We start from the raw sequence: 26,662 nt of genomic DNA, 5'->3' as shown, positions 1-26,662 counted from the left end.
CTTAGCTATGAGGAAAGATTGGATAGGCTGAGTTTGTTTTCCTTGGAAGAAAGGAGGCTGAGGGGAGGCCTGATTGAGGTGTATAAAATTATAAGGGGCCTAGATCGAGTGGATAGAAAGGGCCTACTTCCCTTATTAGCCAAGATCCTGCAAATCCCCTGGGAGGACAGACGCACCAACGTTAGCATCCTCGAGCAGCCAATATCCCCAGCATCGAAGCACTGACCACACTCGACCAGTTCCACTACATAGAAGGACAAGGGCAGCAGGCGCATGGAAACACCACCTCCACGTTCCCCTCCAAGTCACACGCCATCCTGACTTGGAAGTGTATTGGACGTTCCTTCATTGCCGCTGGGTCAAAACCCTGGAACTCCCTCCCTAACAGCACTGTGGGAGCACCTTCACCACACGGACTACATTGGTTCAAGAAGGCGGTTCACCACCACCTGCTCAAGGGGTGATTAGGAATGGGTAATAAATGCTGGGCCTCACTAGCAACGCCCATAACCCATAAATGAATAAATAAAAAAAGATCTCCTTCTGTGCTTTATCGTTCTGTGATCTTATGACCACAACAAGAGAAATACAGGGGAGAAATTCGATATCGCCCGGTAGGGGGAGGCTAACAGTCGGGAGGCGCGAGCCTTACCGCCAGGCGCTGAAGTCTCGCCCCCTCTCCTAAAACTTGGGTTACCGCCCCAGTAAGGAAGTGGAACACTAAATCGAGCGCCTCCGCTTCCTTCCTACGACGCTAACGGGGCGGACGTCTCGGCAGCGTGACGCATTGGGTCACGTAACGCCGCCATGTCCGAGGGGCCCTTCCCTCACTGAAAGGGAAAGGTCCACGCTACCAACTCCGCAAAGTAAAGAGGGCCATACCTGGGCCACCGGGGAGTGGGGGTGCCGTTCGATCAGCCCGGCTCTCGAGCAGAGAGATCTCAGCCAGGACCCCGCGGAGAAACCGGATCAGCAGCGGGAAAACCGAAGTTTTTGTAACTTCCAACGGTCACCTCGCCTTTAATCGTCGCCCCGGTAACGGTCGGGCGCCCGAACCGCGACTCCCGCAGCTGCCGATGTTTTCGCCCGGCATTGCCGCAAGGGCGGAAGTGAATTTCGGTTCCGGGGCGCTAACGGGACGATGTGCGCGACGATGACGTCGCGATCTCCGGGCACGGGAGATCGGGGCGCAAAGCCGTAGCGCCGCCGCTAAACCCCCGACCAATATGGCGGCAGTCGTTAACAGCGCCACGCCCGGGCGGGAACTCGTTCGCGCAAACGCAATGAATACCGCACACATTATGTCGTTAAAACCCGATAATACTCACACTGGAAGCAGGTCATCCAGGAGTTAAAGGAGTGGGTATTCCTCTCAATCCTGCCATCTGGGGAAATAGATTTAGTCATCAACAACAGCTTGTTACAGGGATGCAGAATTATCAGTCTTGTAATTTCCATAACAGCCCAACAATTTATCCCACCGACAGATTTAAATCAAATCGTATCACATCCGTTTCTCCATCAGTGCCCTGGTCAATATTTATCGCTCAAACAACATCACCAAACAGATTACCTGGTCATAATCACATTGCTGTTTAGTGGGAGCTTACTGTGCGCACATTGGCTACATTACAACAGTGACTACACTTCAAAAGTACTTCATTGGCGATTTGGGATGTCCGGTAGTCTTCAAGGGCTTTCATTGTTTTCTTTTTTCCAGAAGCTACACCAGTGACATTGAGGATTGCAGTGATGTCAACCAGCCTGAGTCTCGCCATCTTATCATTAATACTGAAAACCTAGAATCACACTGCACAGGAGGAGGCCATTCGGCCCATCGTTCCTGTGCCGGCTCTTTGAACGAGCGATCCAATTAGTTTGGCTCTTTCCCCACAGCCTTGTATATTTTTCCTTTATCGAGTATTTATCCAATTCCCCCGTCTGAAAGTTACGATTGAATCTGCTCCCACCGCCCTTTCAGGCAGTGAGCTCCAGATCACAACAACTCGCTGCGTAAAAATTAAAACTTTCCTCATCTCCCCTTTGGTCCATTATCTTAAATCGTAGGAGCCACTCCAGCTTTTTGGTCTCGTGTCCAACACGAAGCCCAACACCCACGGCTCTGTCCCTTGTACATTATTTACACACAAAATTTCCACTGTCAGTCATGGCAGCTACTTGCACAAACGGTTCACGCACACAGAGAATCGTTCACAGAAGGAAACAACAGCAGCAAGTTGTTGAAGTTAGTGCTAGAGAACACAACTGTGTCAAAGCTCGTCAGGTGAGCTCTTTCGATTGGCAATCTTTTAGAAAGGGAAATGGGTCCAGCCAGTCTTCCGAACCCTGCCCAACGTTATACTTGCTTTGGAGGCAGTTCAGAGAAGGTTCACCCGGTTGATTCCGGAGAAGAGGGTGTTGACTTATGAAGATAGGTTGAGTAGGTTGGGCCTCTACTCATTGGAATTCAGAAGAATGAGAGGTGATCTTATCGAAACGTATTGACAAGGTAGATGCAGAGAGGATGTTTCCACTGATGGGGGAGACTAGAACTAGAGGGCATAATCTTAGAATAAGGGGCCGCCCATTTAAAACTGAGGTGAGGAGGAATTTCTTCTCTCAGAGAGTTGTTCATCTGTGGAATTCACTGCCTCAGAGAGCTGTGGAAGTTGGGTCATTGAATATATTTAAGGCGGAGAATTCCATAGATTTACAACCTTCTGAGAGAAGAAATTTCTCCTCATCTCAATTTTAAATGAGCGGCCCCTTATTCTGAGACTATGTCTCCTAGTTTTAATTTCCCCTATGAGTGGAAATATCCTCTCTGAATCCACCTTGTCTAGCCCCCTCATTATCTTATATGTTTCAGTAAGATCACCTCTCATTCTTCTGAACTCCAATGTGTATAGGCCCAACCTACTCAACCTATCCTCATAAGTCAACCCCCTCATCTCCAGAGTCAACCAAGTGAGCAGTTGCATTACCACAGTAGTCCACTAGGGGAGCTCTATATTGAAACAAGCGACCCCTGGGGCTCACCATCAGCCCAAAGCCGCACCATCACCACACATTCCCGCTCTGGTACCGCCCTTGCCCTGTGCCTAACCTTCATCAAGAGCAGTATAAAGGACAGAAGAAGCAGGAACAGGAGTAGGTCATACGGCCCCTCAAGCCTGCTCCGCCATTCAATGCGATCATGGCTGATCATCGACCTCAACTCCACTTTCCCGCCCAATCTCCATATCCCTCGATTCCCTAGACTGCAAAAATTTATCGTTCTCAGCCTTGAATATATTCAGAGACTAAGCATCCACAGCCCTCTGGGGCAGAGAATTCCAAAGATTCACAACTCTCTGAGTGAAGAAATTTCTCCACATCTCAGCCCTGAATGGCCTACCCCTTATCCTGAGACTGTGACCCCTAGTTCTAGACACTCCAGCCGGGGGGAAACAACCTCTCAGCATCTACCCTGTCAATCCCCCTCAGAATCTTGTAAGTTTCAATGAGATCACCTCCAGAGAGTATAGGCCCATTCTGCACAATCTCTCCTCATAGGACATCCCTCTCATCCCAGGAATCAATCTGGTGAACCTCCGCTGCACTGCCTCCAAGGCAAGTATATCCTACCTTAGATAAGGAGACCCAAACTGTGCACAGTACTCCAGGTGTGGTCTCACCAGGACCGTGTACAGTTGTACAAATGTAAATGGAGCCTCACTCACCCAGCCACATCACGAAGGCCTTGGCGACGAGAAGTGTGTTCCTGATGTCCCAGAGGTAAGGGTAGAGGTCATAGACGAGTGCCCTGTTGGGGCTGCACATGAACTGCCGATAAAGCTGGATGATCCCATCACACGCGAGCTGGAACGGGTGTGCTCGCGCTCTCCACTCCTCGGCCTGTGGGAGTAACACGGGATGGTGTGGAGAACAGGTGTCCAGAAGGACATACGTCACCTCTAGCTCACTCCGCCACCCAGCACCAACTTTCCGATTCTCTTACCCAAACTCCTCTCCAGTTTCACCTTTCCCCTGTCCACCGCCACTCTCCCTGAACCACTGACCCATCGACCTCACTCCCCTCACTCTCCCTGAACCACTGACCCATCGACCTCACTCCCCCCACTCTCCCTGAACTAAAGACCCATCGACCTCACTCCCCCCACTCTCCCTGAATCACTGACCCATCAACCTCACTCCCCCCACTCTCCCTGAACCACTGACCCATCGACCTCACTCCCCCCACTCTCCCTGAACTAAAGACCCATCGACCTCACTCCCCCCACTCTCCCTGAACTAAATACCCATCAACCTCACTCCCCCCACTCTCCCTGAACTAAAGACCCATCGACCTCACTCCCCCCACTCTCCCTGAACTAAATACCCATCGACCTCACTCCCCCCACTCTCCCTGAACTAAAGACCCATCGACCTCACTCCCCCCACTCTCGCTGAACCACTGATCCATCGACCTCACTCCCCCCACTCTCCCTGAACTAAAGACCCATCGACCTCACTCCCCCCACTCTCCCTGAACCACTGACCCATCGACCTCACTCCCCCCACTCTCGCTGAACTACTGACCCATCGACCTCACTCCCCCCACTCTCCCTGAACTAAATACCCATCAACCTCACTCCCCCCCACTCTCCCTGAACTAAAGACCCATCGACCTCACTCCCCCTACTCTCCCTGAACCACTGATCCATCGACCTCACTGCCCCCACTCTCCCTGAACCACTGACCCATCGACCTCACTCCCCCCACTCTCCTTGAACTAAAGACCCATCGACCTCACTCCCCCCCACTCTCTCTGAACTAAAGACCCATCGACCTCACTCCCCCTACTCTCCCTGAACCACTGATCCATCGACCTCACTGCCCCCACTCTCCCTGAACTAAAGACCCATCGACCTCACTCCCCCTACTCTCCCTGAACCACTGACCCATCGACCTCACTCCCCCCCACTCTCCCTGAACCACTGACCCATCGACCTCACTCCCCCCACTCTCCCTGAACCACTGACCCATCGACCTCACTCCCCCCCACTCTCTCTGAACTAAAGACCCATCGACCTCACTCCCCCCACTCTCCCTGAACCACTGACCCATCGACCTCACTCCCCCCACTCTCGCTGAACTACTGACCCATCGACCTCACTCCCCCCACTCTCCCTGAACTAAATACCCATCAACCTCACTCCCCCCCACTCTCCCTGAACTAAAGACCCATCGACCTCACTCCCCCTACTCTCCCTGAACCACTGATCCATCGACCTCACTGCCCCCACTCTCCCTGAACCACTGACCCATCGACCTCACTCCCCCCACTCTCCTTGAACTAAAGACCCATCGACCTCACTCCCCCCCACTCTCTCTGAACTAAAGACCCATCGACCTCACTCCCCCTACTCTCCCTGAACCACTGATCCATCGACCTCACTGCCCCCACTCTCCCTGAACTAAAGACCCATCGACCTCACTCCCCCTACTCTCCCTGAACCACTGACCCATCGACCTCACTCCCCCCCACTCTCCCTGAACCACTGACCCATCGACCTCACTCCCCCCACTCTCCCTGAACCACTGACCCATCGACCTCACTCCCCCCCACTCTCCCTGAACCACTGACCCATCAACCTCACTCCCCCCACTCTCCCTGAACCACTGACCCATCGACCTCACTCCCCCCCACTCTCTCTGAACTAAAGACCCATCGACCTCACTCCCCCCACTCTCCCTGAACCACTGACCCATCGACCTCACTCCCCCCACTCTCCTTGAACTAAAGACCCATCGACCTCACTCCCCCCACTCTCCCTGAACCACTGACCCATCGACCTCACTCCTCCCACTCTCCCTGAACTACTGACCCATCGACCTCACTCCCCCCACTCTCCCTGAACTAAATACCCATCAACCTCACTCCCCCCCACTCTCCCTGAACTAAAGACCCATCGACCTCACTCCCCCCACTCTCCCTGAACCACTGACCCATCGACCTCACTCCCCCCACTCTCCCTGAACTACTGACCCATCGACCTCACTCCCCCCACTCTCCCTGAACTAAATACCCATCAACCTCACTCCCCCCCACTCTCCCTGAACTAAATACCCATCAACCTCACTCCGCCCCACTCTCCCTGAACTAAAGACCCATCGACCTCACTCCCCCCACTCTCTCTGAACTAAAGACCCATCGACCTCACTCCCCCTACTCTCCCTGAACCACTGATCCATCGACCTCACTGCCCCCACTCTCCCTGAACCACTGACCCATCGACCTCACTCCCCCCACTCTCCCTGAACCACTGACCCATCGACCTCACTCCCCCCACTCTCCCTGAACCACTGACCCATCGACCTCACTCCTCCCACTCTCCCTGAACTAAAGACCCATCAACCTCACTCCCCCCACTCTCCCTGAACTAAAGACCCATCAACCTCACTCCCCCCACTCTCCCTGAACTAAAGACCCATCAACCTCACTCCCCCCACTCTCCCTGAACTAAATACCCATCGACCTCACTTCCCCCACTCTCCCTGAACTAAATACCCATCGACCTCACTCCCCCTACTTTCCCTGAACCACTGATCCATCGACCTCACTCCCCCACTCTCTCCTCAATAAACTATCTCATTCCCCTTAACCAACAACTCATCACCCTTACTCCCCCATCCTCCCATTAACCAACAACCCATCACCTTCACACCCCCACTCTCCCATTAACCAATGACCCATCACCCTCACACCCTTATACTCCCATTAACCAATGACCCATCACCCTCACTCCCCCACCCTCCCATTAACCAATCACCCATCATGCTCACTCCCCCATCCTCCCATTCACCAACGACCCATCATTTAGAGAATGTTCACTAGGTTGATTCCGGAGATGAGGGGGTTGACTTATGAGGAAAGGTTGAGTAGGTTGGGCCTCTAGTCATTGGAATTCAGAAAAATGAGAGGTGATCTTATCGAAAAGTATAAGATTATGAGGGGGCTTGACAAAGTGGATGCAGAGAAGATGTTTCCACTGATGGGGGAGACTAGAACTAGAGGGCTTAGAAACATAGAAAGTAGGTGCAGGAGTAGGCCATTTGGCCCTTCGAGCCTGCACCACCATTCAATATAATCATGGCTGATTATGCAACTTCAGTACCCCATTCCTGCTTTCTTTCCATACCCTTTGATCCCTTTAGCCGTAAGGGCCACATCTAACTGCCTTTCGAATATATCTCACAAACTGGCTTCAACAACTTTCTGTGGTAGAGAATTCCACAGGTTCACAATTCTGAGTGAAGAAGTTTCTCCTCATCTCAGTCCTAAATGGCTTACCCCTTATCCTTAGACTGTGATCCCTGGTTCTGGACTTCTCCAACATCAGGAACATTCTTCCTGCATCTAATCTGTCCAATCCCATCAGAATTTTATATGTTTCTATGAGATCCCCTCTCATCTAAATTCCAGTGAATATAAGCCTAGTCGATCCAGTCTTTCTTCATATGTCAGTCCTGTAATCCCGGGAATCAGTCTGGCGAACCTTCGCTGCACTCCCTCAATAGCAAGAATGTCCTTCCTCAGATTAGGAGACCAAAACTGCACACAATATTCAAGGTGTGGTCTCACAAAGGCCCGATACAACTGCAGTAAGACCTCCCTGCTCCTATACTTAAATCCCCTCACTATGAAGGCCAGCATGCCATTTGTCTTCTTTACTGACTGCTGTACCTACATGCCTACCTTCAACGACTGATGTACCATGACACCCAGGTCTCATTGAACCTCCTCTTTTACTAATCTGTCACCATTCAGATAATAATCTGCCTTCCTGTTTTTACAACCAAAGTGGATAACCTCACATTTATCCACATTATACTGCATTGCCATGCATTAGCCCATTCACCTAACCTGTCCAAGACCCCCTGCAGCCTCTTAGCATCCTCCTCGCACCTCGCACTGCCACCCAGCTTAGTGTCATCTGCAAACTTGGAGATATTACATTCAATTCCTTCGTCTAAATCATTAATGTATATTATAAATAGCTGGGGTCCCAGCACAGAACCCTGCGGCACCCCACTAGTCAATGCCTGCCATTCTGAAAAGGACCCGTTTATTCCCACTCTTTGCTTCCTGTCTGCCAACCAGTTCTCTATCTACGTCAGTACATTACCCCCAATTCCATGTGCCTTAATTTTGTACACTAATCTCTTGTGTGGGACCTTGTCAAAAGCCTTTCGAAAGTCTAAATATACCACATCCACTGGTTCTCCCTTATCCACTCTACTAGTTACATCCTCAAAAAACTCTAGAAGATTTGTCAAGCATGATTTCCCTTTCATAAATCCATGCTGACTTGGACCGATTCTGTCACTGCTTTCCAAATGTGCTGCTATTACATCTTTAATAATTGATTCCAACATTTTACCTACTAGCAATGTCAGGCTAACCGGTCTATAATTTCCTGTTTTTTCTCTGCCTCCTTTTTTAAAAAGTAAGGTTTCATTAGCTACCCTCCAATCCATAGGAACTGAACCAGAGTCTATAGAATGTTGGAAAATGCCTACCAATGTATCCACTATTTCTAGGGCCACTTCCTTGAGTACTCTGGGATGCAGACTATCAGGCCCTGGGGACTTATCGGCCTTCCCTAACACCATTTCTTGACTAATAAGGATTTCCCTCAGTTCCCCCTTCTCACTAGACTCTCGGTCCCCTAGTATTTTCGGGAGGTTATTCATTTCTTCCTTAGTGAAGACAGAACCAAAGTATTTGTTCAATTGGTCTGCCATTTCCTTGTTCCCCATTATGAATTGCCCTGATTCTGACTGCAAGGGACCTACATTAGTCTTCACTAATCTTTTTCTCTTCACATATCTATAGAAGCTTTTGCAGTTAGTTTTTATGCTCCCTGCAAGCTTCCTCTCATACTTTCCCCTTCCTAATTAAACCCTTAGTCCTCCTCTGCTGAATTCTAAATTTCTCCCAGTCCTCAGGTTTGCTGCTTTTTCTGGCCAATTTATATGCCTCCTCCTTGGACTTAACACTTTCCCTAATTTCCCTTGTTAGCCACGGTTGAGCCACCCTCCCTTTTTTATTCTTACGCCACACAGGGATGTACAATTGTTGTAGTTCATCCATGTGATCTTTAAATTTCTGCCATTGCCTATCCACCGTCAACCCTTTAAGTATCATTCTCCAGTCTATCCTAGCCAATTCACACCTCGTACCGTTGAAGTTTCCTTTCTTTAAGTTCAGGACCCTAGTCTCTGAATTAACTGTGTCACTCTTCATCTTAATGAAGAATTCTACCATATTATGGTCACTCTTCCGCAAGGGGCCCCACATGACCAGATTGTGAATTAATCCTCTCTCGTTGCACAAGACCCAGTCTAGGATGGCCTGCTCTCTAGTTGGTTCCTTGACATATTGGTCTAAAAAACCATCCCTTATACACTCCAGGAAATCCTCCTCTATAGTATTGCTACCAGTTAGGTGAGCACAATCAATATGCAGATTAAAGTCACCCATGATAACTGCTGTAACTTTACTGCACTGTCCCTAATTTCCTGTTTGATGCCCTCCCCAACCTCACTACTACTGTTTGTGGTCTGTACACAACTCCCACTAATGTTTTCTGCCCTTTGGTGTTTTGCAGCTCTACCCATATAGATTCCATATCATCCACGCTAATGTCCTTCCTTACTATTGCGTTAACCTCCTCTTTAACCAGCAATGCTACCCCACCTCCTTTTTCTTCCTGTCTGTCCTTCCTGAATATGAATACCCCTGGATGTTGAGTTCCCAGCCTTGGTTACCTTGGAGCCATGTTTCCGTAATGCCAATTACATCATATCCATTAACAGCTCTCTGATCTTAGAATAAGGGGCCACCTATTTAAAACTAAGATGAGGAGAAATTTCTTCTCTCAGAGGGTTGTAAATTTATGGAATTCGCTGCCTCAGAGAGCTGTGGAAGCTGGGACATTGAATAAATTTAAGACAGAAATGGACAGTTTCTTAAACGATAAGGGGATAAGGGGTTATGAGGAGCAGGCAGGGAAGTGGACCTGAGTCCCTGATCAAATCAGCCATATTCTTATTGAATGGCAGAGCAGGCTCGAGGGGCCGTATGGTCTACTCCTGTTCCTATTTCTTATGTTCTAATGTTCTTATAATGTCTTTATTCCTTTTAATTGGAGGGGAGGAGGCTCAGCGAACTTTTTGTGGAAGATATGGAGGTCATTGCTGAGACACTTTCCCAATTCAAGGCCCCAGTGTCAGCCTCAAGGACTCACAGGTCAGACAGGATGTGGGGCATGTGTCGAGTGAAGCTCACTCTGCTCTGCCCATCCTGCTAATCCAGCTACGTCCTCCCAAAGTCTCTCTCAGTCCTTCTTGCTGCTTGTCAAAGCTCCGGCCTCAAACGCCCAACAACCCTCCTACCTGCAACCCATAGCTGATTACAAAACCAGGCAGGCAAATGAAAGGGACGGAACTACAAAGATAATGGGAGAAGTCATCTGACAAAATACTTTTTGTTAAAAAATGTATGGGTGGAGCAGGGGCGGGGTGGGGCGGGGGAGGGTGGGGGGGGGGGCGGAGGCGGGGGGGGGGGCGGTGGGAAATTTCCCCTGGTCGCTATGCGAGTGTTCGCAAGATCATAAACCTTATATTGGGTTTTCGGGTCTTCTGCGCTCCGTTTTTCACCACGGAGCGGTGGCAATGGTGGCGGTGAGGTGTTCTGGGCGGGCGGTCAGCCTCCAGCGCCCCGCGGCGATCCTCGGGTCGGGTATTCGCCCCTGGTCGCGACACCGGCGTGCTTCTTGACTCCCTCCCGACCCATCCGCCCCACAGCATGCCCCGCAGTGACCGCCTGGGAAATCAGGCGGTCCGACCTATACCGCCTCCAGAGAGGGTAAGTAATGCAGTCCTAAGGTAAGTCTGATTGTTTGTTCTGTCATTTTTTTGCGGTTTATGTTGTGATGGCGTGGGCAATGTTTTGCGAATGTTTTTGTAGGGGGTTTTTTCAGGGTTTTTTTCCTCTCGGAACGCTCCCGGGCCGGTTCTTTAGCTTGAGAGTATCCCATGCTAACGCCCTTAGAGAGGTATACAATGTCTGCCTAAGCGCTGTGCCCCCTAACTCAAGGCCCAGATGCACCAATTTTGATGACTGTTCCCGGGCGCAAACTTTACCGCCCCGAAATCATCAAAGCCGAAAATCTAGCCCCTTTAAGATTTTCTCCAGCTGTCATTTCTAATCAAATCATTAACAGATCCTTAACGACCACTTTTAACCATCTTGCTGTAAATGGAGACCAGACGTTAGCTAAGTCCATGAATCAAATCAACCATGATCTTATTGAATGGCGGAGCAGGCTCGAGGGGCCTGTCCCTCCAGAGCAGGTTTGTCCCGCCACCCCCCAATCTCCCCGCACCCTCCACAATGCCCCCCCCCGCTACCCGAACTCTCCAGCCCACCCCTCCTCCCCCCACAAACAGATCTCGCCGCATCCTCCCGCTTCTGCCACCAATCTCACCGCACCCCCACCCCCGCCCCAAACTCTTCGCAATCGCCCACCGCCCCCAACTGAGCTCTCCGCACCCCCACGCCCAAACTCTCCGCTAACCTACCTCCCCCACCGCCTTCCCCCTGATTGAGCTCTCTGCACCCCCTCTCCCAGACCGATATCTCAGTCCCCCGTTCCCCCTCGCCGCCCCCCCCCCCCCTCCACGATGTCTCCTGCCCCCGACCCCGATGACCCCACCATGACCTCTCGTTCACCCGCTGCAGCCTAGTGCCACAGGCCTTCCCGCCCGACAGCCCGCTGGCCTTTCAATCTGGCCAGGAAACGGAGTCCAAGATTTCTAATGGAATTTAGTGACAGGACGTCTGGGAGACCCGTACTTTCGGATTTCCCCCCCAAACCTGTGCCATAAATATCGGGGTCATTGTGTCCCATTCTGGGAACTGCACTTTGGGAAATATGTCGAGGCCTTGGGAGATTTACCAGGATGGTTCCAGGGATGGGGGGACTTCCGTTATGTGGAGAGACTGGAGAAGCTGGGGTTGTTGTCCTTGTGGCAGAGAAGGTTAAGGGGAGATTTGATCGAGGTGTTCAAATTCATGAGGGGTTTTGATAGAGTAAAGGTCATTGGCAAAAGATTGAGATGAGGAGCAATGTTTTTACGCAGCGAGTTGTTACGATTTGCATAGCACTGCCTGAAAGGGCGGTGGGAGCAGTTTCAATCGTAACTTCCGAAAGGGAATTGGAGGCATACTTGAAAGGGAAACATTTGCCGGGATGTGGGGGAAGAGCAGGGGGAGTGGGGCTAATTGGATCGCTCTCCCAGAGAGCCGGTGGAGGCACGATGGGCCAAAATGGCTTCCTTCTGTGCTGTAAGATTCTACCTCCTCCCCGCCACCCGCGCCCACACCCTCCGCGCAGCCTCCATTTTCCCCGGCTTACCTTCTGCGTCTCCACCTTGGTGTCTGCGCTCACAGAGTCGCTGTTGGCCTTGAGCCACTGAAAATCGCGGAGCAGGCGCGCGGTCCCCTCGCCGTGTTGATAGGGCAGGTGAAACAGGTCCGCCATCAGCCGCAGGTGGCCCGCCGTCAAGGTGCCGGTGAGGGACGGCGCCCGCCCCAGGGGAGGAACGCGGCCCTTGCTCTCGCTCTGTCCCAGCCCGGCCTCGGCCCCGCTCCCCTCCGTCAACTCGCCGCCCACGGGTGTCCCGCGCGGTTTCTCCGGGCGGCCGAGGCCGCCGCCAGTCACCTCACCGCCAGTCCCCGCCGGCTCCGCACCCCGTTCCCCGCCGTCGATCCCAGAGTCCCCCGGCCCGCAACCCTCGGCCTTCTCGCCTTCCGCCAACCGGCCAACCTCGGTCGGCAGACGATGGCCGACGCTCGTCCTCGGCACCTCGCGGGGCTGCTCGCCCGACGGTGGGAGATCTCCCGGCTTTCCCGGCTCTTTCAATGAGCCGCACTCAGGCATCGGGCCAGAGCTCGTTCCTGGCATCCTAATCCTTGGTTCAACATTCCCGTTCTGAGTAACCTCGTTGGAAGGTCTGCTCGCGAGCTGTCCCTCCCGTTCCTCCTTGTGCAAACGTCTACCTGCGGGAAAGACCAACTCAAGGAAGTCAATGGTCACCACATTACAGGAAGGATGTGATTGCATTAGAGAGGGTGCAGAGAAGATTTACAAGTGACTAGTGGGGTGCCGCAGGGCTCAGTGCTGGGACCCCAGCTATTTACAATATACATTAATGATTTAGACGAAGGAATTGAAAGTAATATCTCGAAGTTTGCAGATGACACTAAGCTGGGTGGCAGTGTGAGCTGTGAGGAGGATGCTAAGAGGCTGCAGGGTGACTTGGACAGGTTAGGTAAATGAGCAAATGCATGGCAGATGCAGTATAATGTGGATAAATGTGAGTTTATCCACTTTGGTGGCAAAAACAGGAAGGCAGATTATTATCTGAATGGTGACAGATTAGTAAAAGGGGAGGTGCAACGAGACCTGGGTGTCATGGTTCATCAGTCATTGAAAGTTGGCATGCAGGTATAGCAGGCGGTGAAGAAGGCAAATTATATGCTGGCCTTCATAGCTAGGGGATTTGAGTATAGGAGCAGGGAGGTCTTACTGCAGTTGTACAGGGACTTGGTGAGGCCACACCTTGAGTATTGTGTGCAGTTTTGGTCTCCTAATCTGAGGAAGGACGTTCTTGCTATTGAGGGAGTGCAACGAAGGTTCACCAGATTGATTCCCGGGATGGCAGGGCTGACATATGAGGAAAGACTGGATCGGCTAGGCTTATACTCACTGGAATTTAGAAGAATAAGAGGGGATCTCATAGAAACGTATAAAATTCTTACTGAACTGGATAGGTTAGATGCAAGAAGAACGTTCCCGATGTTGTGGAAAGTCCAGAACCAGGGGTCACAGTCTAAGGATAAGGGGTAAGCCATATAGGACCGAGATAAGGAGAAACTTTTTCACCCAGAGAATTGTGAACCTGTGGAATTCTCTGCCACAGAAAGTTGTTGAGGCCAGTTCGTTGGATATATTCAAAAGGGAGTTAGATGTGGCCCTTAAGGCTAAAGGGATCAGGGAGCATGGAGAGAAGGCTGGGGTGGGGTACTGAGGTTGAATGATCAGCCATGATCATATTGAATGGTGGTGCAGGCTCGAAGGGCTGAATAGCCTGCTCCTGCACCTATTTTCTATGTTTCTATGTTGCCTGGAAGGGTAGTACTGATAGAGCGCAGCACTGTCGGTGGGGCAGTACTCAGGGAGCGCCGCACTGTCGGGGGGACAGTACTGAGGGAGAGCCGCACTGTCGGAGGGATAGTACTGAGGGAGCGCCGTACTGTCAGAGGGACAGTACTGAGGGAGCCCCGCACTGTCGGAGGGACAGTACTGAGAGAGCGCTGCACTGTCGGAGGGGAAGTACTGAGGGAGCACCGCCCTGTCGGAGGTGCAGCACTGAGGGAGCGCCGCACTGTCGGAGGGGCAGTGCTGAGGGAGCGCCGCACTGTCGGAGGGGCAGTGCTGAGGGAGCGCCGCACTGTCGGAGGGGCAGTACTGAGGGAGCGCCGCACTGTCGGAGGGGCAGTGCTGAGGGAACGCTGCACTGTCGGAGGGGCAGTACTGAAGGCACGGGGCCCAGAAGAGCCAGGGGCAGCACGGGCCAGCCTACGATATGTGTGCAGAACAGCAGGTCTCCAGTCGTCCTTGCCACTGGATAACGGCCGAGCTCTGTCAAGCCCGTGTGGTGGCTGGTGTGCAACGGTCACCACACATTAAAAAAATCCACCCACAGGCATCTTCCACCCCCTCAACTGGAGTTCAGGACTGGAACATCAGGTCCTTCATTGAAACATCTGTGAACCCATGTGGAAGCAAGTTATCCTCGTTCGAGGAACCGCCTATGAGGATGATGCCTGGATAGGAAAATATTAACAATGAAGAAAGATTGGATAGGCTGGGTTGTTTTTCTTGGAACAGAGGCTGAGGGGGAGACCTTATTGAGGTGTATAAAGTTATGAGGGGCCTGGGTAGAGTGGTTTGGAAGGACCTATGTCCTTTAGCAGAAGGGTCAACAACCAGGGGACATAGATTTAAAGTAGTTGGTAGCAGGATAGAGGAGAGATGAGAAAATATTTCTTCACCCAGAGGGTGATGGGGGTCTGGAACTCACTGCCTGAAAGGGTGGTAGAGGCAGAAACCCTCACCACATTTAAACAGTACCTGGATGTGCACTTTAAGTGCCGTAACCTACGGACTACGGACCTAGAGCTGGAAAGTGGGATTAGGCTGGATAGCTCTTTTTCGACCGGCGCGGACACGATGGGCCGAATGGCCTCCTTCTGTGTTGGAATTTTTCTTTGGTTCTATGATTCAATCTCACCCTCCCTCATGTTTGACTGCAGTTTCCACTACAATGGAGTTGGGTGTTTTTATATTCATTTTGATGTTCCTAATGTGAGGGTTACCTCAACCATCAGCCGTGTCTCAGTGGGCAGCGCTCTCGCCTCTCGGTCAGAAGGTCGTGGGTTCAAGCCCCACTCCAGAGGCCCGAGCGTATACTCCAGGCTGACACCAGTAATTAATTGACAGTGAACGTCCTGGGGACGTCAGTGCTGAGGGAACGCTGCGCTGTCGGAGGTGCCCATCTTTCGGATGAGACGTTAAACCAAGGCCCCGCCTGCCCTCTCAGGCAGAATGAAATTCCTCCCTCAATCAACACCGCCAAAATATGATTATCCTTCCTATTCTGTTATTTGCTGTTTGTGAGACTTTGAGGCTATCACAGCTGCTACAGGATAAGTCTGACAACACTTCAAATCTGATCAATTGGCTGTGAAGCATAGTGTTGATAGAATTGATAAACATAGCGATTACGTCACTGGACTAGTAATCGAGATGCCTGAAATAATGATCCGGAGACGTGAGTTCGAATCCCACCATGGAAGCTGGGGAATTTAAATTCAGTTAATTAAATAAATTTGGAATAAAAAGCTAGTGTCAGTAATGGACACCTAAAACTGCTGGATTGTCATAAAAACCCATCTGGTTCACGAATGTCCTTTCGGGAAGGAAATCTGCCGCCTTTACCCGGTCAGGGCCTATAGGTGACTCCAGACCCAAAGCAATGTGATTGACTCTTAACTGCCCTCTGAAATGGCCCAACGAGCCACTCAGTTGTACCAAACCGCTACAAAAAACAACCTCCACCACCACCACCACCTTCTCAAGGGGTGATTAGGGATGGGCAATAAATGCCGGCCTTGTCAGCGACGCCCACATCCCAGAACAAATAAAAAGAAAAGAAGCCAATTTGAAGGCCCTTAGCTCCAAGTCGCACACCACCCTGACTTGGCAATATATCGTCACTGGGTCAAAATCCTGGAACTCCCTCCCTAACAGCACTGTGGGAGCACCTTCACCACACGGACTGCAGCGGTTCAAGAAGGCGGCTCACCACCACCTTCTCAAGGGGCGATTAGGGATGGGAAATAAATGCTGGCCTTGCCAGCGATGGTCACATCCCGAGAATGCATTAAAAATATATATAATTGCACGTTCCTTGTCCAATGAAAGAAAATGTATAAAATACACACACACACACACACACACACTCACTTGGGTATAGAGGTCTATTCACTTCCTTCACCCAGTCAGCCAATGCCAAGTTGAAGGCTTCATTGGGGCAGTATGGTTGGCATGTCTCAGTGCCTCTGTCAGTACCTGAAATGGGATTAACAGTAAATCTCTCTCTGTCACAGGGTCCCGGTCTTTGCGCCCAGACTGAGACCCCCACTCCCCATCGCCTCATCTTTAGAGAATGGTGAACCTGTGGAATTCTCTACCACAGAAAGTTGTTGAGGCCAATTCACTAAATATATTCAAAAAGGAGTTAGATGTAGTCCTTACTACTAGGGAGATCAAGGGGAGAAAGCAGGAATGGGGTACTGAAGTTGCATGTTCAGCCATGAACTCATTGAATGGTGGTGCAGGCTCGAAGGGCCAAACGGCCTACTCCTGCATCTATTTTCGATGTTGGCACTGCCCCACGCAATTAAAACAAACTCCAGCGAATCTGGTTATTTGGAAGTCGGAGCTGATCCCAATAATGTGATCTCTCGTGGGTCTCTGTCAGGCACTGAGGTTGACAGCGGCCCTTATATCTCATAGCATGTTGTTTAGGTGGGGTCGGTTACTGGGCGAGTATTCCATCGAACGCGAGTTCAAATCCCACCATGGCAGTTTGAGAATTTGAATTCAGTTCCAAAACAAAGCTGGAAATACAAAATCTGGTCGTGGTAGAAGTGACCACGAAGCTGTTGGATTATCGTAAAAACCCATCTGGTTCACAAATGTCCGCCCCTACCCGGTCTGGGCCTATATGCGACTCCAGTCCCACACCATAGAAACATAGAAATTTGCAGCACAGAAGGAGGCCATTTCGGCCCATCGTGTCCGCGCCGGCCGACAAAGAGCCGCACGGCCCTCGGTCAGCAGCCCTGGAGGTTACATATAAACCTATGAGCAATGAACAATGGTGGAAAGGTAAAGAGCACCCAGCCCAACCAGTCCGCCCCACACAACTGCGACACCCCTTGCAATGAAACATTCCACACTCCACCCCAACCGGAGCCATGTGATCTCCTGGGAGAGGCAAAAACCAGATAAAAACCCAGGCCAATTGGGGGGAAAAAATTCTTGGGTAACTCTTAAGTGCGTTCTAAAGAGGCCTAGCAAGACACTCAGTTTGTATCAAACTGCTCAGTGCAAGAAGGCTCACCCGCCCCCTCTCTGGGTAACTAGGGACGGGCAATAAATGTTGGCCTTGCCAACGACGGGGGCAAGATAGACACGGGGCAGGGCAGGGGGAGAACTAAAGAAATTTAGAAGGAGGAAATCAAAGTCAAGGTGGAAACAATGGGGTTTGGGGAGAATTTTCCCACCTTCACCCGACCCCACCCTGCCCCACCTCAATTAAACCCGCCTGCCCCACCCCAACCCCTTCCCGCCCAATCCAACCCCACCCCACCCTTACCCTGCCCCCACAATCACCTACAACCACCGCGCTCCTCCCCACCCCACCACAACCCCTTCCTGCACGACTCCAATGCCACCCCACCCCAACTACACCCACCCTTCCCCACGCCATCCCAACCCTGCCTTGCCTCACCCACCATGCCACACCCTGGCCCCGGCCAAGTGAAATCCATGCCCCTGACTGTCCCTAAGGCTCAGACACGTTGCAGCTTACCCTCCATGCCAGTTCCTGCCTCTGCCAGGCCGCACTTGTACCAAGTGCCCAGGGTATGGATGGGCACGTAATTAGCCTCCAGCTCACAGTTGGGGTTGAGCAGCAAGCCATGCAGCTTGGAGACCAGGCTGGAGGGGCGGCCTTTGTAGGGGCCGAGGAACACCAGTCTCTGGGCGTAGTCATTGGCGTAAAGGTTGTCCCAGATCAGTGGCCGTCGCTTAATGACTTCCTCAACCTCCTTCACCGATTCGGAAGAGATCTCCTTGGAGATAACTGTGGTCCCTAAAATACACAAATAAATAAAAACACCACATTTCTATCTTGCTGTCGGACATTTTTTTCCCTTTGCAAATTGACCCTATTCCACCTCCTCCTGTTCCAAAGAACGCAGACTCCTCACCAGGACCTAGTTCCACAGTCAATGGCTGCCCTTCCACGGGTCCAAGTCCCACTCCACAGTCTTGAGCACAAAATCTAGGCTGACACTCCCGGTGCAGTGCTGAGGGAGTGCTGCACTGTCGGAGGTGCCGTCTTTCGGATGAGATGTTAAACCGAGGCCCCGTCTGCTTTGACGGTCTTTGGCCAGGAATTCCCAGGTGTCAGTGAGAATGTTGCATTTTGTCAAGGAGGCTTTGAGGGTGTCCTTGTAACCTTTCCTCTGCCCACCTGGGGCTCGCTTGCCGTGTAGGAGTTCTGAGTAGAGCGCTTGCTTTGGGAGTCTTGTGTCAGGCATACGGACAATGTGGCCCCGCCCAACGGAGCTGGTTGAGTGTGGTCAGTGCTTCGATGCTGGGGATGTTGGCCTGATCGAGAACACTGACATTGGCGTCTATACAATAGGGAAAGGTAGCCTAGCGGTTATAGTATGGGTACAAGCAACCCCCCCCCCCCACTGTAGGCAAGATGTGAGGTTGAATTTAATAAATCTGGTGATTTGTGGGCTGGCACAAGATAAAACGACTATGAAATCGGTCAGATTATCATATCAACCCTTCACTCATCACAGGAGTGTAATCAGACAAAAACTGACACCCAGCCAAAGAAGGAGATATTCGGACAGGCGACAAAATACTTGGTCAATAAGGTAGGTTCTTAGCAGTGTCTTAAAGAAGGAGAGAGAGGGGTAGAAGGAGGGAAAGGCTTATGGAGGAAATTCCAGATCTTAGGGCCCAGCCATATGAAAACATTACCAACACTGACTACACTTCATTGGCTGTATGGCGCATTGAGATGTCCTGAGGTGGTCAAATGTGCAACCTAAATGCAAGCTCTTTCTTTCTTTAATAGCCTTCAGGGAAGGGAACCTGCCATCCCCATCCAGTCTGGCTCTGTAGTTGACTCTTAAAGCCCTCAGTTCAACTTGGGATGGGTTATGGGGAGCAGGCAGGGAAGTGGAGCTGAGTCCATGATCGGATCAGCCATGATCATATTAAATGGCGGAGCAGACTCAAGGGGCCGTATGGCCTACTCCTGCTCCTATTTCTTATGTTCTTACGAATGCGGCCTGGCCAATGTTGCCCATGTGTCAATAGAAACATACAAGATTCTGAGGGGGATTGACAGGCTAGATGCAGGGAGGATGTTTCCCCCGGGCTGGAGAGTCTAGAACCAGGGGGCACAGTCTCAGGATAAGGGGTCGGCCATTTAAGACTGAGATGAGGAGGAATTTCTTCACTCAGAGGGCGGTGAACCTTTGGAATTCTCTGCCCCAGAGGGCTGTGGATGCTCAGTCGTTGAGTATATACAAGGCTGAGATCGATGGATTTTTGAAGTCTAGGGGAATCAAAGGATATGGCGATTGGGCGGGAAAGTGGAGTTAAGGTCGAAGATCAGCCATAATCTTATTGAATGGCGGAGCAGACTCCTATTTCTTATATTCTGATAGAACTTTAAAAAACATAGTGCAGGAAAGAAATTAGCCACCAGATCGGCTCCAAATACAGCAAGTGACATGTCCAACTCTCACCTGTCCAGATGATTCCGATCCCAGGGTGAAGGTTGTCCCCAATGACCCTCAGGTAGTAGGACTTGCTGAGGCTGGGGTGGCACAGGGAACTGCAGTACTCTGAAACAACAACCAGAGACACAGAGAGGCAGAAGAGCTTTGTTTGCTTTTATTTTTGTTAACTGCATTTTAAGCTAAAGTAAATGTTGGTCCCCTAGAGAATAAGACTGGGGAATTAATAAAATGGAACAGGGAAATGGCAGGGACTTTGAACAAATATTTAGTATTGGTCTTCATGGCAGAAGACACTAAAAACATCCCAATAGTGGATAATCAAGGGGCTATAGGGAAGGAGGAAGACAATCACTATCACTAATGAAGTAGTACTCGGTAAAATAATGGGACTAAAGGTGGACAAGTCCCCTGGACCTGATGGCTTGCATCCTAGGGTCTTAAAAGAAGTGGCTGCAGAGATACATTGGTTGTAATCTACCAAAATTCCCTGGATTCTGGAGAGGCCCCAGCGAATTGGAAAACTGCAAATGTAACACCCCTATTTAAAAATACTCCTGCTCCTATTTCTTATGTTCTTAAAGGCGCTAAATAAATGCAAGCTGTTGTTGTAAAGATGTTTCCCCTGAATTCCCTATTGGATTTATTGGTGACTCTCTTGTGTTTGAGTAGGGTGTGCACTTTGGGAGCAACTATATTTATTTCAAGATGGGTCCACAACACCGACCAGAGACGGGAGTCTCAATGATCTTCAACGGGCAACCCTGTGCTGGATCGACGCTCACATTTCGGGGGTGACGGGGTGAAGGGGTAATGGGGCCGTGCTCCAACCTACCAGTCGGACAGAACAAGAAGACGGGAGGCTCCCCCAAGTATCGGTAGATCCCATTGGCCACTGAAGTCTGAGCGTGAGCGAATGAGCTGAAGGCTTGTTTGTCGGCGGGGCACATGGCGTGGTTGATGTCATCGAACAGGATGGCGAAGGCCACGCACCCAAACCCTTTGACCTGCGGGAGGGCAAAGGGTGCCAGAAAGGTCAGCGGAGAGCAAGGGGTGGGAAACGCACGCTGGTAACATTTACATCAGCAATGATAGTGACAACAGTGGGAGCAGTGGTAGTGGCAGTAATAGTAATTATAGCTGCAGTACAACGACTTGTATTTATATAGCTCCCTTAACCTAATATTTCATCTTTCAGATGAGACGTTAAACCGAGGCCCCGTCTGCTCTCTCAGGTGAACGTAAAAGATCCCATGGCGCTATTTCGAATAAGGGCAGGGGAGTTATCCCCGGTGTCCTGGTTAATACTTATTCCTCAATCAACATCACTAAAAACCGATTATCTGGTCATTATCACATTGCTGTTTGTGGGAGCTTGCTGTGCGCAAATTGGCTGCCGCGTTTCCTACATTGCAACAGTGACTACCCTTCAAAAAGTACTTCATTGGCTGTAAAGCGCTCTGCGATGTCCGGTGGTCGTGAAAAGGGCTCTATAAATGCAAGTCTCTTTTTTTTTTATGACATCCCAAGACACTTCACAGCAGCATTATCAAACAGGTTTTGACAATGAGCCACAGAAGGAGATATTAGTACAGATGACAAAGAGGTAGGTTTTTAAGGATCATCTTAATGGATAAGAGAGCAGTAGAGAGGCGTTGAGGTCAAGGGAGGGAATTCCAGAGCTTGGGCAGACGAAAGTCACAGCCACCAATGGTGAAGCGATTAAAATTGGAGGACGGGGATCCGCAGCAGTGCTGACAAACACCGCGGAGGTTTCTGGAATACTCGCACGTGGTCACCGGGCCAAACCTCGGTCAACTTTGATGCCCCAGTTTTCTATCCCTAACGGCCTGCGATTTGGAAGGACTAATCCTATCCACAGGCAATGTATCCTTCCTGAGGGGAGGTGCCCAGAACTGAACGCAGTAACTCCAGGTGGGGTCGGACCAGAGCTCTGTACAACTGGAAATTTCAATGGGTTGTCCTCGTATATCCATGTCATAGGCAGTCCCTCGAAGCGAGGATGACTAGCTCCTACCCTATAAAAGGGATGAGATCACAGGTGTTTCAATGAAGGACCTAATATTCCAGGTCCCAAACTACATGTTGAAGGGTGCGTGGATTTTTTTAACGTGGGGTGGCCGTTGCACACCAGCCACCACACGGGCTTGACAGAGCTAGGTCTTGGTCCAGTGGCAAGGGTTAACCAAGACAACTGGAGACCTGCTCTGCTGCACGGACCTCATCGATATTACTGGGCTGATGCACTGAACAAAATCCTGTGCAAACTCCCATCCTTCCATTATCAATTCTTCCTCCTACCCACTGACTATCCCCTCACTTGCTACTATTAGCTCCTTTGAAATAAAATATCAGGACACTAAATTTTATTTTAACATGGTGATACGTCAATGGCGTAAATATCTGCGGCGGGTTGGGGCCTTGAAAGGAGCGGCAAGCATGTTGGCGTACCACTCCAGGGAGCAGCGCCAGCTGGTGCAGGGGGGCAATGGCAATGAAGTGGGCGACTGGATTAGACATCACCATAACCCAGGTCGGTGATTGGAGCATGGGCAGATACAGCAGGAGCAGCGAGGTCGGGGCGAAGGAGTGGTGAGTGATCGCAGAGCGACGTGATCGGGGCCCAGGAGAGGCGAGGGCCCAGGGGCAGCACGGGCCAGCCCACACTGCGATATGTGTGTGCACTAGGTCCGTGCAGCAGAGCTGGTCTCCAGTCACCTTGGATAACCCTTGCCACTGGACCAAGACCGAGCTCTGTCAAGCCCGTGTGGTGGCTGGTGTGCAACGGCCACCCCACGTTAAAAAAATCCACGCACAGGCATCTTCCATCCTTCAGGATGTAGTTCAGGACCTGGAATATCAAGACCTTCATTGAAACACCTGTGAACTCATCACTTTTTGGGGTGGAAACAAGTCATCCTCGATTCGAGGGACCGCCTAAAAAGAGTACAACTGGAACAGAACTTCCTCCACTTTTCTATTCTAAACCTTTTGAGATAAAGAGGGTAAACTTCAACTCATCCAAAACTCTGCTGACCCGATCTTATCCCACCCCGAGTCCCATTCACCCATCACCCCTGACCTTGCTGGTCCTCCCCACACCTCGGGGTGGAAATGTTACGGTGTTAACCCAGGCAGGGCGGTACATTTTGCGCCGGGAAATGGTTTGCATCCTCAGCCGCAAAATTCACCAGCTGGGCCCCGAGCGTGGGGCAGGGCGCTAAGGGAGGCGTTACACACCTCTCTCAGGGTGCTAGGCCGGCTGTCGTATGAGGAGAGATTGGGTCGCCTAGGCCTGTATTCACTAGAGTTTAGAAGAATGAGAGGGGAATCTCATTGAAACGTATAAATTTCTGACTGGGTTGGATAGACTCGATGCGGGGAGGATGTTTCCCATGGCTGGGAAGTCTGGAACAAGGGGTCACAGTCTCAGGATACGGGGTAGGAAATTTAGGACCGAGATGAGGAGAAATTTCTTCACTCAGAGGGTGGTGAACCTGTGGAATTCTCTACCACAGAAGGCTGTGGAGGCCAAGTCACTGAATATATTTAAGAGGGAGATAGATAGATTTCTAGACACAAAGGGCATCAAGGGGTATGGGGAGAAAGCGGGAATATGGTGTTGAGATAGAGGATCAGCCGTGATCTTACTGAATGGTGGTGCAGGCTCGAAGGGCCGAATGGCCTACTACTGCTCCTATTTTCTATGTTTCTATGAGCAAATGAAAATCCCGAGGTAAACAGCCGGTCTCAGAGCGCCTTAAGAGAGGCTTCTGTGAAAAGAAAGAAAATCTGGGAAAAAAACCCCACTAAAAACGTTTCCAATACTTTACTTGCGGCCACATCCACATGAATCGCAAAATTTAAAACAATAAGAAACAATTGCGCTTGCCTCGGGTGGGCATTCCTTCCCTCACTGTGGCCGCCACAGCTCGGACCGCCAGCTTTCACAATCGGTTCCCACTAGGGGGCGCTGCAGGGCAAGTTTCAAATTTCCAGCCGGTGTCGCAACCAGGGGGCGTTGCACACCGGCTCGGCTCGCCTCTCCCGGGCGGTACTGCTTCGCACCTCCGTCGAAACCGGCACCGAATGTGCTTGCGGGGCGCCGGAAACTGGCCGCCCCGCCCGGAAATGCTCCCTGCCACCATTGCCGCCCCTCCGGGGTGAAAACACAGGTGGCCAGGGAGCGAAAGGTTTTAAAATTCTCATCCTCGTTTTAAATGCCTCCATGACCTTCTCGCCTCCTTACCGCTGTAGCCTCTCCTGCAGCCAGGACGTCCCAAAGTGCTTCGCAGCACTTTTTGAACGGCGGTCACTGTTGTAATGTGGGAAACGCGGCAGCTCATTTACGCACAGCAAGCTCCCACAGACAGCAATGTGATGAATGACCAGATAATCTGTTTTCGGGCCATGTCGGTGGAGGGGTAAATATTGGCCCCCAGGACACCGGGGAGAACACCCCTGCTCTTTGAATAGCGGCCGTGGGATCGAGGGAGCACTCCCTCAGCACCACACTGGTGTTTCGGCCTAGATTATACGCCCAAGTCTCTGGAGCAGAGCTTGAACCCACGACCTTCTGACGCAAAGGCGAGAGTGCTGCTCACTGAGCCATGTCGAGCAACATTTCACCGAACCCTTTTATTCAGAAGAGGGAGGAAATGCATCTCAGCACTTTGGATGGTGAAATGTATTTGCTTCATGGGTTCTTTGCTTAAGATTTCATAGCAACACATTGCAATTAAGAACTAGTTGGTTTATTAGCAAAAGGTTGAACAATCACAGAATAAGTTGTACCTCCCTTATCCGGGACTCCCTTGTCCGGCACCACCCCTCGTCCGGCATGATTCTGGTGGCCGGGGGCGCATGCGCAGAACGCGACTGACCGCCACCCCGACTTTGGGGCCGCGCCGACACACGTTGGGGCCGGCCGAGCCTTTGGGCCCGCCCAGGGCACCAACCTCCCCCCCCCCCCCCCACCACACCGACCTCGGGCCGCCTCCCCCACCCCTCCCGCCCTCCCCTCGACGTGACTTCCCTCTATCCGCAAACTCCCTTATTTGGCACAGGCCAGGTCCCGAGGGTGACGGATAAGGGAGATTCAACCTGTACACATTATCAGTTCATCCACCAGGCTCACAACCACCTGCCTCGTCGTGGATTGCCCCGAACCCAACTGGCTGGGGTTTTATTGAGTCTTGTGAACATCACGTGACTGGCTGAGCCACTCTCCAACTCAACAGCTCTACAACTATTTTGTTGTAAACGTTAATCAAGGGCCCCCTGATTAAAGGGGGGGGGGTCACACTCCAAAAATATTTCAAGTTCCCCTTGTTTTTTTGGGGGGGTGGTTTTTGAGGGCACCAAAAACACAAATTATACAAGTGGCTCCTGGCTAAAAGGGGAGGGTCACTAAAACCGACAAACATAGACAAATTAAACTTTAAACAATAGTAATCAAATTAAAATTTGGTTGCCGAAGGTGATGATGCACTCCAGTCCCTCCGGTGCCCAGCTCTCGTGGAAGACCACGAGCGTACCGGTGGACACCGCGTGCTCCATTTCCAGGGACACCCTGGCTCGGATGTAACCGCCAACAGCTCGACATTACGCACAGGTGCATATGTTACAGGTGGGATTGGGACTCGGGTCCCAGAAGTGATGAGGTGGGACCCGAACCAACCCCACCACCCTCCAGTCCCTCTGGTCTTTCATTAATTCAACCCTCATTTATGCAATCTCATTGAATCAGGTTTCCCGGTACAGATCAATATTCACACTACCTGCCTCAGTTTCTGCTTCAGTAAGGCCTGGTCATACGAGCTGGAGAAGGTGATGTCCTGTCCCGGGGAGATGGCGTACACAAACTCCACCCCACACTTCTGGGCGCTCAACACCAGGGCCTTGAGCTGGGCTGTCGACAGAGAGACAAAGAAGAAGAAAACTGAAAGGAGAGTTCAAGTGGAAAGACATCAAAGACGCACATTTGCGGGATGGATGCCCGGTTGGAGGCTTTTTCGAGCGGTAACGTGGGCGAGGCGGTAAAGTTTGCGCCAGGAATTGGTTTGCGACGGCAGTCACAAAACTGGGCAGCTGGGCCCTGAGTGTGGGGCGGGGTGCTGAGGGAGGCGTTCCACACCTCTCTTAGGGCGCTAGGCCGGCTGAGCAACTGAAAATCCCGAGCTAAACAACCGGCCTCGGTGCACCCTGAGAGAGGCCTCCCTGCGAAAAATTTTAATCGCCACGAGAAACATTTCCAGTACCTTGCTCACTGTAATGTATGTACATAAGGTCTGCCCACCACCAGGGGGCACTACCATCGGAGGTCCTAGGGTCGTAGGTACACTCTTGCTGGGCCCGGTATATAACCTGAACTTCACCTTTGTATCTTCACTTCTGGAAGCCATTAAA

At 51.3% G+C, this 26,662-nt stretch overlaps 1 protein-coding gene across 1 annotated transcript in view; it reads right to left on the bottom strand.

Annotated features, from left to right (window-relative positions):
• The window catches only part of LOC139228420 (protein O-GlcNAcase), a 104,862-nt gene that overhangs the window by 38,279 nt on the left and 39,921 nt on the right, over window positions 1-26,662 (bottom strand). Inside the window, exons 4-11 of the mRNA XM_070859522.1 lie at window positions 26,035-26,165; window positions 21,069-21,240; window positions 20,243-20,341; window positions 18,277-18,558; window positions 16,644-16,748; window positions 12,468-13,111; window positions 3,723-3,897; window positions 1,329-1,385 (exon numbers count right to left, since the gene is read on the bottom strand). Coding sequence (XP_070715623.1) covers window positions 1,329-1,385; window positions 3,723-3,897; window positions 12,468-13,111; window positions 16,644-16,748; window positions 18,277-18,558; window positions 20,243-20,341; window positions 21,069-21,240; window positions 26,035-26,165 — 1,665 coding nt within the window. The remainder of the gene's footprint in view (window positions 1-1,328; window positions 1,386-3,722; window positions 3,898-12,467; window positions 13,112-16,643; window positions 16,749-18,276; window positions 18,559-20,242; window positions 20,342-21,068; window positions 21,241-26,034; window positions 26,166-26,662) is intronic.

The sequence above is a fragment of the Pristiophorus japonicus genome, chromosome 2 (genome assembly GCF_044704955.1).
Source record: "Pristiophorus japonicus isolate sPriJap1 chromosome 2, sPriJap1.hap1, whole genome shotgun sequence".
NCBI classification, from domain to species: domain Eukaryota; kingdom Metazoa; phylum Chordata; class Chondrichthyes; family Pristiophoridae; genus Pristiophorus; species Pristiophorus japonicus.
This window is presented reverse-complemented; position numbering and strand designations above follow the sequence as displayed.